Here is a 15,980-nt window from a genome sequence, read left to right as displayed (position 1 = left end):
GAGGGCTCTAAAAACCTACGAGGAAGGGCATCAAGCAAGGAGACACAACCTCTCCAATGTTACTCACAGCATGGTTACAAGTGGTATTTAGAACATTGGATTGGGAACAGGTGGGCGTAAGGGTTAATGGAGAATACCTGAGTAGCCTCAGATTTGCTGATGACGTTGCGTTGCTAAGTAACTAGGGGGACTAATTTCCAAGCATGATTACCGCACTTGACAAGCAGAGTAGAAATGTCGTCCTGAAAAGTAATATGCAGAAAACTGAAGTAATGCTCAATAGCCTAGGGAGAGCACAGTGGTTTGGGATAGGTGGCGAGACCGTGGAAGGGGTAAGCTATTATATCTAGCTAGCCCAAGTAGTGACCCCTATCTCAACCATGATGCAGAGACAATTAGAAGGATAAAAATGGGGTGGAGTGCATTAGGCAGGCATTCTCATATAATCAAAGACAGCCTATCGTTCTCCCTGAAGATGAAAGTGTTTAACAGCTGCATGTTATCGGTACTCACGTACGGGGAAGAAACTTGGAGGTTCACTAGAAGGGTTCAACTGGAGTTGAGGACGACTCAGCGAACAATGGAACGGAATATGACAGGTGCAACGTTGAGGGACAAAAAGAGGTTAGTGTGGGTCAGGGAACAAACGCGTGTTTAGGACATATTAGCAGAAATTAAGAAGAAGAAATGGGCGTGGGCAGAGCATGTAATGCGAAGGCAAGAAAACCGTTGGTTATTAAGGGAAACAGAGTGGATCCCTAGTGAAGGAAAGCGTGGCAGGGGGCGTCAGAAGGTTAGGTGGGTAGATGAGACGAAGAAGTTTGCGGGGATAAGTTGGTCGCAGTTAGAACAGGACCGGGATGATTGGAGATCTATGGGAGAGGCTTTTACGCTGCAGTGGGCGTAGACAGGGTGATGATGATGATGATGATGGGTAATATGACATGCATTACGTACGAGCTTACTGATTTATGCAGGGCATCGCCTCAAAGTGCGTACGCATTTCTCCGTACGTCGATTCACTGAGGCTATGAAGATTTGTTTTATTTCTTTCTTTATTTTTCCCTTAGTGCTCTAAGCATTACGGGGCGAGTAAGACAATAACAAAAATGACAATGACCAACATTATAGGCAATATTAAGTACAAATAAAACCTAATTATGCAATGTTACGTGAAAACCGTAAGGTAAAAACGCAAATAACAAGAGTAGGCCCAATTCGAGCGACATTGCTGTGCGCGAGAGGCTTAACGCAATGCAAAGCAAAACCTTGTGGCTCCGGCACGCAATGTATGGCACGAAGCTGTCGCTGCTGTTCCGCCGGCTAGATTTCGTAACGTGCGCTACGGATTTTTCCTTCATTCCCGGCGTCCGAAATTCTTTGCGTGCTCCCAAGGATTGTGCCAAGGATGCCACCCCTATCCCTCCCTCCTCGCAGCTGGAAGGGGAGCGCGGAATGGGAGACCCATCGAAGTCCAAGAAGCAGCACCTGAAGCTGCGCACCAATGGCGGCGTTCCGGGAGTGTCCATGCTGGGCTTCGGCCGCGTGCGGGTGTCGGTGCGCGTGCCTCCCAATGTGCTGGCAACCATCAGGGCCCTCTTCTGGCTCGCCTTCCTGCCGTCCGCGGTTGTCCTGTTGTACATGCTCTGCCGAATGGTGCGCGCCCCCGGGTTCTTCTCTTTTTTGCCATTGTATGCGAGGCGCGGGCCTTTTTAGCACTGAGTGAAAATTGTACTGCTTCGATTTGTCATCATCATCACCAAGGATTTGGATATGCTGCATTTCTTGCCGAGTACACCCCCCCCCCCTCTTAGCCCAAACGGTGTAACGACCTGCATTTTCTCAAATGCACAATTGGCGGAGTAACACATCTAATAATTATAATAGCGCAAATGAAAACAATTGGTTGAACTAAATGTTTCAAAACCAAAATATAAAAAAGTAGAATAATGTTAAAAGCGAACTTACGAAGTCGAAAATATAGATCTTACACACACCCCTCCCCAAGGAAAAAAAAAAATGAAGCAGAAAATAAAAAAAAAAATACCGGAAAAAATGACAACAACCGGGACGAAAAACTCGTGTGAAGGAATCAACAGTCTAACAATCTGCTGCAGAAAAAATTATAATTGCAAGTATTAAGGGGCCCAGTTGCTATAATAGCGTAAATATTCAGTATTACCGTAAACAACAAAAAGGCGACAAAACATTCAGATAACTGTCATAACCATAACTGGTTACAAAAAAATCCCAATAAAGAAATGCGGCGTAAGGATGCTGCACATATGTAGATATTTATTTGAGTTTCTGCGCATTTGGGGTAGTTCTCATAACAATCACCTTAATTTGGCTGCGTTTGAAAGTATGGGGTGCAGAGGAATTTTCTTAGGTGCGGAGCACCTTAGGACTGCACAATAGCCGTCCGCGTCCATGTGCATATCATTTACAATCGCAAGAAATTACACAGGCACCGGCAGGATTCGAACCTTCGTCTGGTGGACCACACAGAGTTAGTGTCAGTCGTCTTACCCATTGGGCTACCACCGTGAGTTACTCGAGAGTCAAACGGCTTACTCCCTCGTCTCTAACAGTTCGGAATAGCTTAGGACCTCCCAATATTGGTCCGTCCGCGTACATCCGTGCGCACACCACCATCAAGCGAAAATCAAGCGAAATCCCATTTGAGCCGTGAGCTGCAGTTTCATTTAGGGAATAACCAAGGTGCAACTCACGGCTCAAATCGAATGACAGTCGGGGCGCAAATCGGATGCCACTCGGGGCGCAACTTGGATGTCATTTCGAGTCCTCGTACTCCGCACCCTCGCCATCATCCACGGAGTGGAGATGCTGCCATTTTTTTCCTCCTCATCTTAAGTATGGCAAAAGTGAAACGCTGGAGTAGTGGGGATCAGAATGAAAGCTGCTGCTTGGCTAAAAGGACGCGAAAAAATCATCTATGGGTGCATGAGCGGCCAGTGTGCGGATGTGCGCGTCCGGCACCGTCGTGACCTTGGGGGGGGGGGGGGGGGTAGTGCATAATAGGTCTTCCATACCATAAGGGCTGCCGCTATTAAGGGTTAGCCCTGCAATCTGCCCATTTTTTAAAAATCAGTTGTCTGTAACCCAACTTGGTTAAGTTTCAATGGTGGTGGACACAGGAGCTAAGTCGGCTGATTCATCGGCTTCACTTCCCATGCCCGCCTTACGCTCCTTCTTAATCCTGTCTGGGTGGTGTCTGTCACGGTGCACGAGTAGCCTGGAAATTTCTTGCCTACCTATTCCTATCAACAGCCAAGTGTGTTTGGCCACATACTTATTTTGTTCCGTTTTGCTACGGTCCTTGCGGTGCATTCAGCGTTGATCAATAATCCCAGCCCACTTAAACCACGGGTGTATTCCTAACAAGTGCGATTCAGTGTCCACGCTACAGGAATGCAAAACAAAACATTTACAATGATTTTCAGAGATAGAATTTTTCTAACGCAACCCCACGGGTAACAAATTGTAATAAGGACACTGTTTGCCACCCCCGCCAGCAAGCGGACGCCTTCTATTGACGAAGCTTTGGACCGGTGTCAAGGCACCAACTTGGACGCATCCCCTGTCTTTCTGAAAGTTCACGACGTACGCATACAGAAATGCTGCAAAGCTAATAGTCACAAAACTCCAAAATCAGGTAGATTCGCCACTATGTTAAAGCGAACATAACTCAACCCTGTTTACATCTACGATATAAAGTCTACCCTTCGGAGAAAAAGGGGTGGGCGGACTTTAACAAGCTCCACTGGAATGGCGCCTAACGTGAGCTTGATGGTAGGGCGTGAGATTAACGCATTGCTGATAGGGCGAAAGCGGCGGTTTATTACTAGCGATATAGACATCTAACTGAATCTAGGATTGCCCGAAATAATTCTATTAGGCACCCATTGCAGCTAAACTGAGCGTCAGTTGTTTTATCGTCGAAGTACCACGAGAAATTTCAAAAATTGATAGGCACTGCAGATTTTATTTACTTGGCATGCCCCTCTTCTGGCGGGACATCCCGTTACTAACTTGCTTAGGGCCGCATAACCTCGCCTTTCTGCGAAGCTAACTCTCCCGCGCAGTTAATTGCTGTTCGCGCGGTGTTATGCGTGGGCGCAGTGTCGCTATCAAACAATTGCTATTGTTTGATAGTATCCACGCACCACAGTGAACATGAGCCTGGGTTGCGCATTAAGTATACTATAGAGAGAGGGTTATGGTCAAGACAATACCAGTTCAAATCGCCGCTCACACGGTGTGACTCATTGGCCACTGCTGCTCCGTCATGATTAGATGAAAAGATAACTTCTCCTTCATACTGACAGCCTTTCTTGGTGGGAGGAACGGTCACTGAGCGTCTACTGTAACTGACCTAAAACAGAGAACCTCTTGACGGTATTCACACCCTTCCAACTCAAACGGTCTGCCTAGATCTGCGCGTTATTTATTTGCATAGAGGAAAAGAAAGCCGGGATCAAAGCGGCAGCACCATCCGCCTTTTATGAAACGTTCTTCTCTCCCCCTGTATGTTGGTGCGCGCAGGAGCAGTGCACCGTGATGGAGGCCCCCGCGGTGCCGAAGGACGTGGCTTCATACTTCCGCTGGAAGCTGTTCCCGGGCTACGCGGGGTTCCTGCTCCTTCAGGCCCTGGTTTACGCGCTTCCCCTGGGACGCAAGGTGCAAGGCTTCCCCTCCAAGATGCTCATGCACCACACCGCCTACGAATATTCCCTCAACGGTGAGCTGGATGTACCTCCTCGTCCATTTCGTCTCCAGCTTCCCCTGTGCTTCGGGTAGGCTTGGTGGTAGGCTCATTGGAACCGCTTCGCCCGGCGGTATTGGATAAACGAAGGTCGCCTGTCTAAAAACTCATGAGGAGTATTTAACAATGAAAGGAAAACGCAACGCCTGTATCATGAAGCGCAGAACACTATGGGGATACAACAAACATGAAGTAGTGAGAGGAATCTGGACGGGTGTAATGGTACCGGCAATCACCATTTTCAAACGCAGTAGTGTGTGTCAAATCAGAGATCCAATCAGGGCTTGAGGTAAATTGGAGGGCGGTAGGTCGATTGGCAATAGGAGCACACATTAAAATGACAAATGAGGCAGTGCAGGGAGACATTCGGGATGGGCCTCCTTTGAAGTTGAAGAAGCACACAGCAAAATATGGTTTGAAGAACGACTTAGAACTATTGATGACCAGGGATGGGCGGTTAGAGTGTTACGGTAACTTTACATAAAAAGCGGAGGGACAGAGGAGGAAAAGAACCACAAGGCTCAGGCCAAAGTATATGAATCCTGGAAGCGCAGGGGAAACGACCGATTCAGTAAAAAATGAAGTGAAAGAATCAGAGCACGACCTGGAAAAAGAGGACAGACGCAAATAAATCCCCAGGTATATACATAATTAGGAAGCTTGAGATCACGAGGGAAACGTTCTTTGATAATACGAAAGGGAATGCATTGCTTATTGAAGCCCGGTCGGGTTGCTAACTTGCGGACAAAAACGCTTGTCCGCGAGCCGGTACAGGAACAACTGGGCGCAGGTGCCGGAAATGAGCCAGAAACCAAGCGACTACAAGTCCACTGGGAGGAAGACCTATGGTTTCTGGAAGCCTTTGGCTTGAAGGTTAAAGGAAAAGTGAATATGACAGCAGTAGAGGTTCGTAAAAGAAGATTAGAATGTTGGTCGGAAAAGATTAGAACCCGCTGCGGTGGCTCAGTGGCCAAGGCGTTGCGCTGCTGAGCACGAGGTCGCGGGTTCGATTCCCGGCCGCGGCCTCCGCATTTCTGATGAAGGCGAAAAGCAAAAACGCCCGTTTTTGCTTTTTGCGAAAAAACGAGATTTCGGCGCACGTTAAAGATCCCCAGGTGGTCAAAATTAATCCGGAGCCCTCCACTACGGCGCGCCTCATCGCCTGCGTTGCGTCGGCGCGTTACACCCCACAATCGATCGATCGAGGAGAATCTGGGAAGAGATACGAACAAAGAAGTCAGGCTAGCACAAAAATTTCATACATGTTTGTTCTTTTTCTTTTTTATTTGTTGGTGAGGTGATCTCACAGGGGTGTTACGACTAAGGTCGCTGTGCAACGCCACCCCGTTACAAAGGGGAAGCCGCTAAGCATAATCATCATTATCATCTTTGGACATCGTTGATTGAAAATGTTCGAAAACGCCGAAAGAGAAGTCTTAGAATGGCCACTATTTGGATAATGCAGCTAACATGCCTTCCCGAACACGATAAGTGTGGGAATAAGTTCCCAACTACGACTTAAAGGGGCACTGACACAAAATTTTGAAGGCGAGATAACTTCGGAGATAGATTGGTGGGAACACATATACATCATCTGCAAAATATCAGCGGCGAATACAGCCTAGAACATATTTAAAATCAATTTTAAAGTGTGCGAAACGCAACCGAGCAGCCAGCAGAGGACCACGCGCAATCGACATCCCGAGGAGATTGTGTAAATAAACAACATCTAAACACGTCACGAGTTTGTGCTTGCCGCTTCCGCACTGCCGGCGTTTTGCGCCGGCTCGCCCGGCTCGCCGCTCCAATCGGAGGGCCGGAGGGCGGAGCTTCTGCTCTCGAGAACGAACGACCCGATTGTTGGCGGCGGAGGCGCCGTGATTTCGTCAGCTCATCGGGCAGCTGGCCGCGACCAAAGTTCTACAGCGATTCCAGGCACTCTGTTTCTACTACTGTTTATTACCATTGGATGCGAAAACGCGCCGGAGGCACGAAAAGCCCACTGAGCTAGCCGCACGGTCGCTGTGCAGGCGGCGGCCACGGCCGCGAAGTGGCCCAGGCCGGCGCAGGTAGCTCGAGTGATAGCTTGTTACCGCTGCACGAAATTGTCCCCAAGTCCCGACCATGGTGGCTTACATGAGAAAGGAGTTAATGATGCGATAGCGGGTTGCATTAAAAATTGTCATCTGCACCGCTTACGAGAGCGGCACTCGAATATCCGCCGCAGTGCTAAGCCGAACACATCTGTAGGCGGACCTGTAGGCTAGGCAGACCGGCCGGCTGCTCCCAGCGCGCGTCTTGCCACCCACCGTCTCGAGCGTCGCGCGTCGTTCTTTAGCCGCGGTAGCATTTTCACTCGCAGCGCCTGCGTCACATCCACGGTCGCTTTTTAATTAAGCGCCTCACGAGATCAGTACGTGGGGGCATTTGCAGAAACTGCCGTAGATGCGGATTCGACAGTGCTACGGCGGCTGTGCTCTGTGATATCCCTCCGACGGTCACGTGGTCAGCTTTGTTCACACAAAATCCACAAAATCCATCGTTTCGCGGCACTCGCTGAAACCGAAGCTGCGACTGGCCGCATTGAAAATGCCTCTAATTAAACAACCGTCGCACGCTGAAGCAAATGAGGTTTCTACAGGTTATAAGTAGGTCACTACCTACTTATCGCAACAAAAAAAACGAGATGCAAAATTTTTGTGTCAGTGCCCCTTTAAGTGGTGTCTAGGTAATAAGTCGTTTGCCTGAAACCGAAGCAAACGCTCGGGTAAGGTGGAGTTTCCGTAGGGTTTTCCGGCAATCGGCTTAATTGCCCAGGCCGACTTCGACATATTGGCCTCTGATTGGTAGGTGGCAACTTAAGCGGGAACTTACGCGCACGGGCAAACAGTCCCTGGTGATTTAAGAATGCCCAGCGCCATGTGTAGCCCACTTCGCGTGCTTGCTTTCTTAGGATTTCATCAATAAATCATCGTATTCTATTTACATATTATTAAAATATACGGGCTTTTTTACAGCTATACTGCTGATGACTAGGGCTCCGGGAAGTTTTCGTATGTGTCAAGAAACCTGCGGCGGGGAAAGGCCTTGCGGCAGAGCCAACTTCGTGGCACATGCTTATCAAAAATGGCCGTACCTGTTGTTTCATGAAAACTTGCATAAATGAATTGTATGAAAATTCTCCGCTAAGACGACTGTATCATTACTATGACTTTGTTTTACTTCACATAATCAGTTCGAATGAGGTATTACCATTGCAGAATCCCCGTATGCTGTTAATGAACGGGCATTTGCAGCATAAGCATGATCTCAAGAAACGAGTGTAACTCTTGTTGTGTCATAATGTTTCCGAAAAAAAATGCATGAAAATTTCGCATTAACGTAGCTCCGTCATAACGTTTAGTTTTATTTGTTGGTCATTACTGGGTATTTTTCTGTGAAGCTGTAATAGTAACCGAATGCCCGTCTGCTGCGAATAAGTGGGCTTCTGCAAGAGGAAACGGACAGCCCCTTGTTTGGCGACTAGTGTAAATATCTTGTCCTTCAAGGTTTTATTAAATAGTCACCATTTCGTAGTCACTACAATTGCATAAATAACAAGGAATACTTGCACACTTCGTAACCATGTGCTAAAGGCATTTCTACAGCTGCACTCCCCATCCTCCATCATACAGCGTAATAACTCGTAATTTGATTGATTTGATTTAAGTTGAGGTTTTAACGAGCCCAGGCCACGCAGGCAGGGATGCGCGTCGTAGTGCAGGGCTCCGGATTAATTTTAACCACGTGGGGATCTTCAACGGGCGCGGAAATCTGGTGCCCACGGGCGTTTTTGCTTTTCGCCTCCATCTCCTTCATCAGAAAAGCGGTCGCCGTGATCCGGAAGCAAACCTGCTAATTTGGGGTAATACGTCGTGATTTACTCTGCCCCACCCTCATACTGGCACTTTAATCCGGTTCTGAGGCCCGGGCGCTTCTGCAACTTTGAGCTCATCAGGCATTTTTGCAGGGGAAATCTATAAATACTTTTTTAGACTCACCTCCGTGGCGCTGTGGCTAGGGCGTTGTGCTGCTAAGACCCAGCTCGCGGGTTCGATTCCCGTTCGCGACGTCCGTTTTTCTGATAGGCGAAAAGCGAAAACGGCCATGTGTTCGCTATTTCGGCGCACGTTAAAGATCCCCAGGTGGTCCAATTAATCCGGAGCCCTCCACTAAGGCGCACCTGATCGCCTGCGAAGCATCGGCTCGTTAAACCTCCTAATCAATCAAAATATCATAATTTTTTGGCAGTTCAAGACGTCTTGAAATTACTTATCATGTGTTGCGTGCGTCAATACGCTACCAGCCTTACCTGCTTCGTAAGGGTGACCAATAACGAGACGTGTCAAGCCGTCTTACTCCAAACAGAATTGCGTGAAACAAATGATCTAGGGATGTATGGCATGGCGCGAGAACAATTCGGGCTGCTTGCAAGAGACCGAGTCATGACAGGCAGCGAGATGCATGCGCTTCGGAAGCAACACTGTTGTCTCTAACGGTCTAGGGGGTAGTGCTCGGTTTTCGCTGCTGTTTTTTGAGTGCAGGAGTTTTCCGTACCACATTACCAAAGGTAGGTAGCTTTGTTGCTGGTGCGGTTGTGTGCTGGAGTACCAACAAGAGAAAGTTTCTGCTGAACCGTGCTGCTTCACATGGTGGTGACGTATCACTCGGAAACCGTGACGTCTTACCTTTGGTCTCCCCTCCCTCCTGCTTCTTTTCGTTCCTGTGCGCAGGCTGGGCGAACCTGCTGGTGACGGTGGGAGCGTTCGGGGTGCTCACGTACTACGGCTTCCCCGTGACTATACCGTACCGGTACAACCTCCAGCTGCTGCTGACGATCCTGGCATTCGCCAACGTTATGTCCCTGCTGCTCTACGTCAAGGGCCGCTGGGCACCGTGGGAGCACGTCTACCCACCGGGCAACATCGGTGGGGTTTTTACTGCGAAGCGGTATATGTCTAACCTCCTCTACCCCCGTCCCAGTATTCATTCCGGAGGAGCCGCTTTTCTCGGCGCCACTCCGGCGTTCTTTTTCGTCACCGATGATCTTTCTTTCACAACTGTTATTTGCCGGTGCCTTCCAGGGTTAAGCAAGCGCACGTAACGGTTGCCGGATTATCCGTGCGCATGCGGGGAGTGGAGGGAAGAAGGCGGGCGTGCACGCGGAGCTGTAGGTTTCATGTTTTCATTGATGACATGTTCGTTGTGCTGGCGGGAGGCTTACACGTGGACATGAAACTGCCGAATAAGACCTGTCCGGTGTCATCAGTGGTGGAGCGGATTGCCTTGATTTGTTAAACTGACAGTACGACGCCTACCACGTGGGAGGGAAATACACAGCCGCATGTTTGTTCCCCAGAATAAGGTTCGAGTCATTCCAAGTTTCATTCATTTTAATGGTGAGGAATTACGCTCAATCACAAAGTACAAACAGACGTGGTTTGTTCGTGCACAACGTCGAATGCGTACAACTTCGCAAACCATCCATCTTCACAGAATGGAAGAGCTCTAATTTTTTGTAATGCTCTAACATGTGCAATATTGAATGAATGAGTTAATTGCCTGTAACGCTTTATGTGCCACACTTTCGCAGCGTACCAAAAGCGTAACGGTGAAAGGCCCTCTTGATTTGATATTCTCAAACGACGGCCTATATGGTCGTGGAAAACGTCACCCCCGCATTACATTTGTTTTGTGAATCCGGATTTAAACTGGTTCGGCGCACCCTCGTGTATTCCCATGTATAACTCCAGTGAGATACATGGGGTTTTACAAAGGCACATAATATCACGTCTGAAAGAACTCCCGTATCTGGGAAATGTTCCCGAGGACGAACCCGCCCGTCGAAATACAGCCGACCCTATGTAAACCGATATAACCTGTTTATTCGTGAAAAACTGTAAGACGACGGTGATTGTAGCGCCAACACTGAGGTAAAAGAAATTCGCGAAGGTTGCACTAGTGGTGCAAAGGTGAAGAAACAGCAGAGCCTGGGGTCGACTTAGCTCCTCCTCACAATGACAGCGAATTTCTGGGGAGAGGGAGCAGCCGCACCCCAGCAGTGCAAAGCAGTTTTTGGCGACACTGTAAAAAAACAATAAAGTATATTCAGTAGCAATCGTCGTCATCCCATTTGTCGTCGTCTTCCGACAGCACAGCCACGTAGGGCAAATTCCCTTGTTGCGCGTCGGCTGGTCTGGTGGCTGTCTCAACAATCTGAATTGCGAAGGGATGGCTTGACAGATTCGTCTTGGGCGTCTTCGGCGCGCAGGACCCGCGGCGCGCCGGTCGCTTTACGACTACGGCGACGAAGGCGGTATCTCATGGATCGTAGACCCACACGCTAGCCTGGGCGACGCCGGGCGGTCGCCGCGAGGCACGTGGACACGTGCGCTTGGGGTTTTTTCAACGTCGGGCGGGTTTGTGTCGGCCTAAACAGCTCTGCTGTTACCTGCACTGCCTGTCCAGCATATATCGGTATCCACTTTCAATGGTGCCTCCAGGGGCGGTATTCTCGTAACTGTCCCTTTTGAAAACGTCCCTTTTGCGTCCCTTTCATCGTGACGTACTTCCGGTTAAGCAGTGGGCCTTTGATTCAAATACCGTAACTGTTCTTGCAAACGCAATTTAAACAACTGAAACCGTATCAGAGTACCTTTTATGTGTTTATTGTTCCGCAAGCGAACCAACAATAAGGCGACAAAAAATCGTCTGCTCCAAATCGACTGCTCCGTGTAGCCACGGCTCCTAGCTCCACCGTGCTTGCATGGCGTCACATCCGGGTGTTCGCTTTTAGCCAATCAGGGCTCGCTCAAAAGGGACATTTTTGAAAGGGACACAAAAGGGACAAAACACGGGAATACCGCCCCAGTTCCTTGGGCCGAAGCTGTGTGGTTAGCGCTCGTGGGGAGGCTCATAACTTCTCCCTGTCCGGACGTCCTGGTAGTGGACATTGCCACTGAGACATCTTTGTGCTGCAGCTGCTGCGTCCCGCCATGCACAACCTCCTGGCTGCTTTAAGGAGAGCTGCTTTTACGCGCCAATGGGTCCTTTTACACAGGTGCTGTGTTTCACTCCTCCACGCGCACTTCCCATTCCCATGTTCATAACGCGCTCATTGTGGACATTCACCAGCATGCGCGGGGCACAAGACATGCATATACTAGCGTGCGTGAAGATCCTACGCCTTTCACATTTTCACACGAGCTATCACGTCACCCCCAGGAATATACTGAACGCAGCAGCGTATGAGAAAATCTGCCAATGGCTAGCAATTGTTCTAGCGTCTTAACTCACGGGGTTTACCACACAACATTTACTCGTGTAGTCAAAGGGTGACACATGAAGCGTTACAGAAGGATCCAGGTTTTCATCCTTGAACCAGGAAGAATACTTACGCATTAACAGCCGTGGCAGGGACGGGAATCGAAACAAGGGATACTCAGTGGCGGGCAAGCAACTTGGCCGCCGCCATATAGGCCACACGAAACACGGCTTTCGAAGTGCGCAGAAGTCTACTAGCGTGGATAATTTGTATGCGAAAACATTGACTTCCCCTGGCAATGCTTTTGGGCGGTATAGCACGCGTTTCATGATGGTTTCATGGGGTTACCGCATTAAAGGGACGCTGAAGCGAATTTGTCAAGCTTCCTTTTTTGCTTGCACTGCATAGACTAGCTCAACTGAGCAAACTTTCATCGTTTATTCCGGACGAGAAGGCGGTATTTATTTTATAAAGCCTGAAAGAAGAAAAAATATCATGCGCAGTTTGCGGCTGCGGCACCAACTAACCGCACTGACGTCAGGTAAAGGTGCTACGTGATTGGACGATGTCCAAGATTAGCATTCAACCAAGTTTAGGTTTCCGTTCTATGAAACATGCTTGACATCCGATGTTATCGTTGGATTGGCATTCTCGATATCTCAATAATCGCCATACCGCGCTTCTGTTATGTTGTGGGCTGTACAATGCCTTAGGTAAGCCTACCAAAACGGCTTGGAATCGTAGCAATAACTAGCCGAGGTCAATGCAGTGAATGAACGCCCTCCGCGTCACCCCAGGCGCTCAAATTCCATGCGCTTTTCCCCCATCTTTGGAGCTTGCCTCACTCATGCCTGTATCTTAAAAAGCATGTTCGCACAAGGCCAAGGGTCTGCTGATTCTTCCTGTGCCCACTGGCCGCAAGCAGTCGGTGTTTATGGCAACAGTACGCCAACGAGAACTCTCTAGCGCATCAATTTCAGTCTGCGCGCGTTCTGCGAATTCGCTCGTTGAGCTCTGGACGGTAAGGCCCAAAAATGATTTCAGTTTAGAAAACATCGACCGAAAACGAAGAAATCAACTTACAAAAGAAAGTATGCACCCTCGGGGATTTGAACGCGCGACTTGCAATAGAACATACCGTGCGCTCCAGACCAGTCGGCCACAGGCCTGCGCTGGGGCCGCTTGAAATAGGTATATAATGTATAACCACATTACATTTTGATTTATTTTCAGCATTTTAAGCAGCTTAGATGACTATTTGTTGTATAGCGCTCGTGCGCTAAGCGTCCACAAACTTCCGCAATATCTCACGTCTAACCATTGCATTTCTTAGACCTAATAGCGTTCTCAGATGTGGGGTCATGCTGCTGACACTGTTCTTGTTGACCCAGCGCAAAAAAGTGCTTCCTGCACTATAATTTTACGCTATACGGTAAAAGTTTCAGTTCATTTTATTTCCTTAGTACCTATATTAACCTCGTTGACGTGCTGCCATCATTCTCCCACCATAAATTGGCCGTAGATTTTCCTACTAGCGTACCAGTCAGCGAAGCGTCGCATGTGCGCTTGTGCAGCACTTGTGGTGAGCGACCTGCACTTCGAGCTTAATGCAGTGTACAAACTAATAAACTAAAGAAAGACACATTCTTCCATTCAGAAACGTGTCGTAGCTTAGTTTCAACTCAGCGAATGAATTGCGTTGACCCGTCGGGGGCCGGCGGACTAAACGCTGGGCCGGCTGACTCTGTCGGAAGGTCGGCGAGCAGTACAGTAGCGTAGTCAAGCCAAGTCATTGAAAACGCCGCAGAAAATGGGCGAGGATGCAGAGAGGAGGACAGCATTTTCGAATTGATTTTTCCACTGAATTCGCGTAAACGCACCCAGCGTGGTCGAAACATGGCCTAGGCACTCCGGACTACATTTTGCGCTAACAATCCCACAATGTTTACAAATCACTTTCGTGTCCCTTTAACAATTTTTAGTTTCTGCCTGCGGAGTTCCCAATTGTCATGGGGTAAGTCCCGTACCCACCAGTTGAAATTGGTCATTGACAATGACAACTGCCGTCACAAGGTTATAATGCCTATTCACCAGCTTCCATTCGCCTGCGACGACAACATGCCGGCCCACAATGGACACAAATCCACTGAAATGGATTGGCCGTCAATATTACAGCTCTTATCACCTCAGCATTGCCGATTCCCAATTCCATATTTCACAATGTTTTTGCCTTTAAGGTAGGTAGGTATGCATTATTCCTTCATTATTTTTTTTTGCATAACCTCTTCTGTATTTTTGCTTGTCTACAACTCTGGGTGCCTTCAACAGTGGAGTAAAACATTTCCACTTGACTTGCGACTTCCCTCTCCCTGACCTTCCAATTCTCGATCTTGTGCAGGCAACCGCCTGAACGACTTTGTGGAGGGACGAGAGCTGTCGCCGCGCATTGGCAAGGGCTACGATCTGGCAACATTGTGCCTCCGCTGTGGGCTTCTCACCTGGGTTGGTCTTCTCTAGCCTCTTCATTGCGGAACTGCGCTTCAACGTTGTTTGTGAAAACAGATAAAGCAGTTGGCGGGGTTTCTTCATGGATTCAAACCAGCGGGGCCTGTTGCCTGTCTCTTGTGCGCAGGTTGTCCTGCTTGGTTCTATGGCGTGGGATGAGTACAGCGCGCCTGGTTCCTTCGACCCCGGCTTTGCCCTTAGTGCCGGATGTCAGCTCCTCTACATCTGCATGTTCTTCTTCGACGAGGTCAGTGAAACGATTTTCTGAATGAGCCCCCTTTCCCCCCCATTCTTTGTGTGCCACTTACGAGGTACCGTGACAAAAGACGCGACAAAAGAGCAAGCAACAATACATACTGTAGCACGGTGTCAAAACAGCACACGCAAAAGAACACAGGGACAAAAGAGCACTCTTCAAATGAACACGGCCTCAATACAGCGAAACGTAAAAACAGCGTGCGATAAGAGTGCACAGCGACGACCCAACATGGCGACAAAATAGCAAGTTTCAAGAGCAGGCTACTGTAACAGTTTGGCGGTTTTCTCACAGAATCTTTCTTATGCCGTGCAATCTACGCACTCTTTTCTGACTGCAGCTTAGATAACATAAATCCAAATGGGTCTGATATCGGTTCTCCGTGGAGGTTTTCTATATGAGCAGTGAGCTGGTCGGTCGTTGTAATTATAAAAAAAATGATATAAATCCTTCTGAATTTCTTTTGGCGAATTCAAGATTTTTTTTTCATCCGTCAATACTCGCCGTAAATTGTGCTAAAGGAAATTTGTTCATGCCGAGCAAGAAAGGAGGGCTTCCGCACGCTCATACTTCCATCACGAAGGCTGTTTCCAGAACGTAAATGTAACTTTGCGTACTTTCTATTCGAGGCGGCGGAGAGCTCTTTTTCGTGATCTTGTTTTAAAGACAATGGTCTTTCTTGGGTACTTCAACGCATAAATTTCGGACTGCCTGTAACCCGATTCAGCCAGCCGGCCAAAGTGAAACAGAAGCTGCACAATAGGTTTATATACCTACAGCCATATATAAACCTCTAAATCCGGTGGCAATGTTCATACTAGTCAACATTGTTGAACAAGAAGAATACATTATGCAAATATGAGGCCAAAATTAATACATAAGTGATATTTGCTGCGTTCCTTTATAAAAAAATTATGGATGCTTAATTTATGCGATAGCAACTTCTACACCCACTGGAGAAAAAAAAATCACTCCGTCGCCTGCGGCCGCCCGGGCCACAATAGCTTCTGGCGGCATTTTAAGATATAAACGGCAAGAGCTACGGAAGGTTCCACTAGATATGTTCTACGTTTTGCTTGGACGGACGTGTAGAAGGGCAACGTGGATCTGTAAACGAAGTAGGGCGCCTC

At 48.4% G+C, this 15,980-nt stretch overlaps 1 protein-coding gene across 1 annotated transcript in view; it reads left to right on the top strand.

Moving 5' to 3' along the window:
* Positions 1-15,980, top strand: part of LOC144168306 (delta(14)-sterol reductase LBR-like) — a 39,722-nt gene that overhangs the window by 17,603 nt on the left and 6,139 nt on the right. Inside the window, exons 6-10 of the mRNA XM_077697316.1 lie at positions 1,438-1,656; positions 4,567-4,762; positions 9,559-9,753; positions 14,488-14,591; positions 14,722-14,841. Coding sequence (XP_077553442.1) covers positions 1,438-1,656; positions 4,567-4,762; positions 9,559-9,753; positions 14,488-14,591; positions 14,722-14,841 — 834 coding nt within the window. The remainder of the gene's footprint in view (positions 1-1,437; positions 1,657-4,566; positions 4,763-9,558; positions 9,754-14,487; positions 14,592-14,721; positions 14,842-15,980) is intronic.

The sequence above is a fragment of the Haemaphysalis longicornis genome, unplaced genomic scaffold (genome assembly GCF_048455015.1).
Source record: "Haemaphysalis longicornis isolate Haplotype H1 unplaced genomic scaffold, Haemaphysalis longicornis Haplotype H1 scaffold_2, whole genome shotgun sequence".
Taxonomy (NCBI): domain Eukaryota; kingdom Metazoa; phylum Arthropoda; class Arachnida; order Ixodida; family Ixodidae; genus Haemaphysalis; species Haemaphysalis longicornis.
The sequence above is the reverse complement of the archived record's forward strand: the minus strand, read 5'-3'. Positions and strand labels throughout refer to the sequence as shown.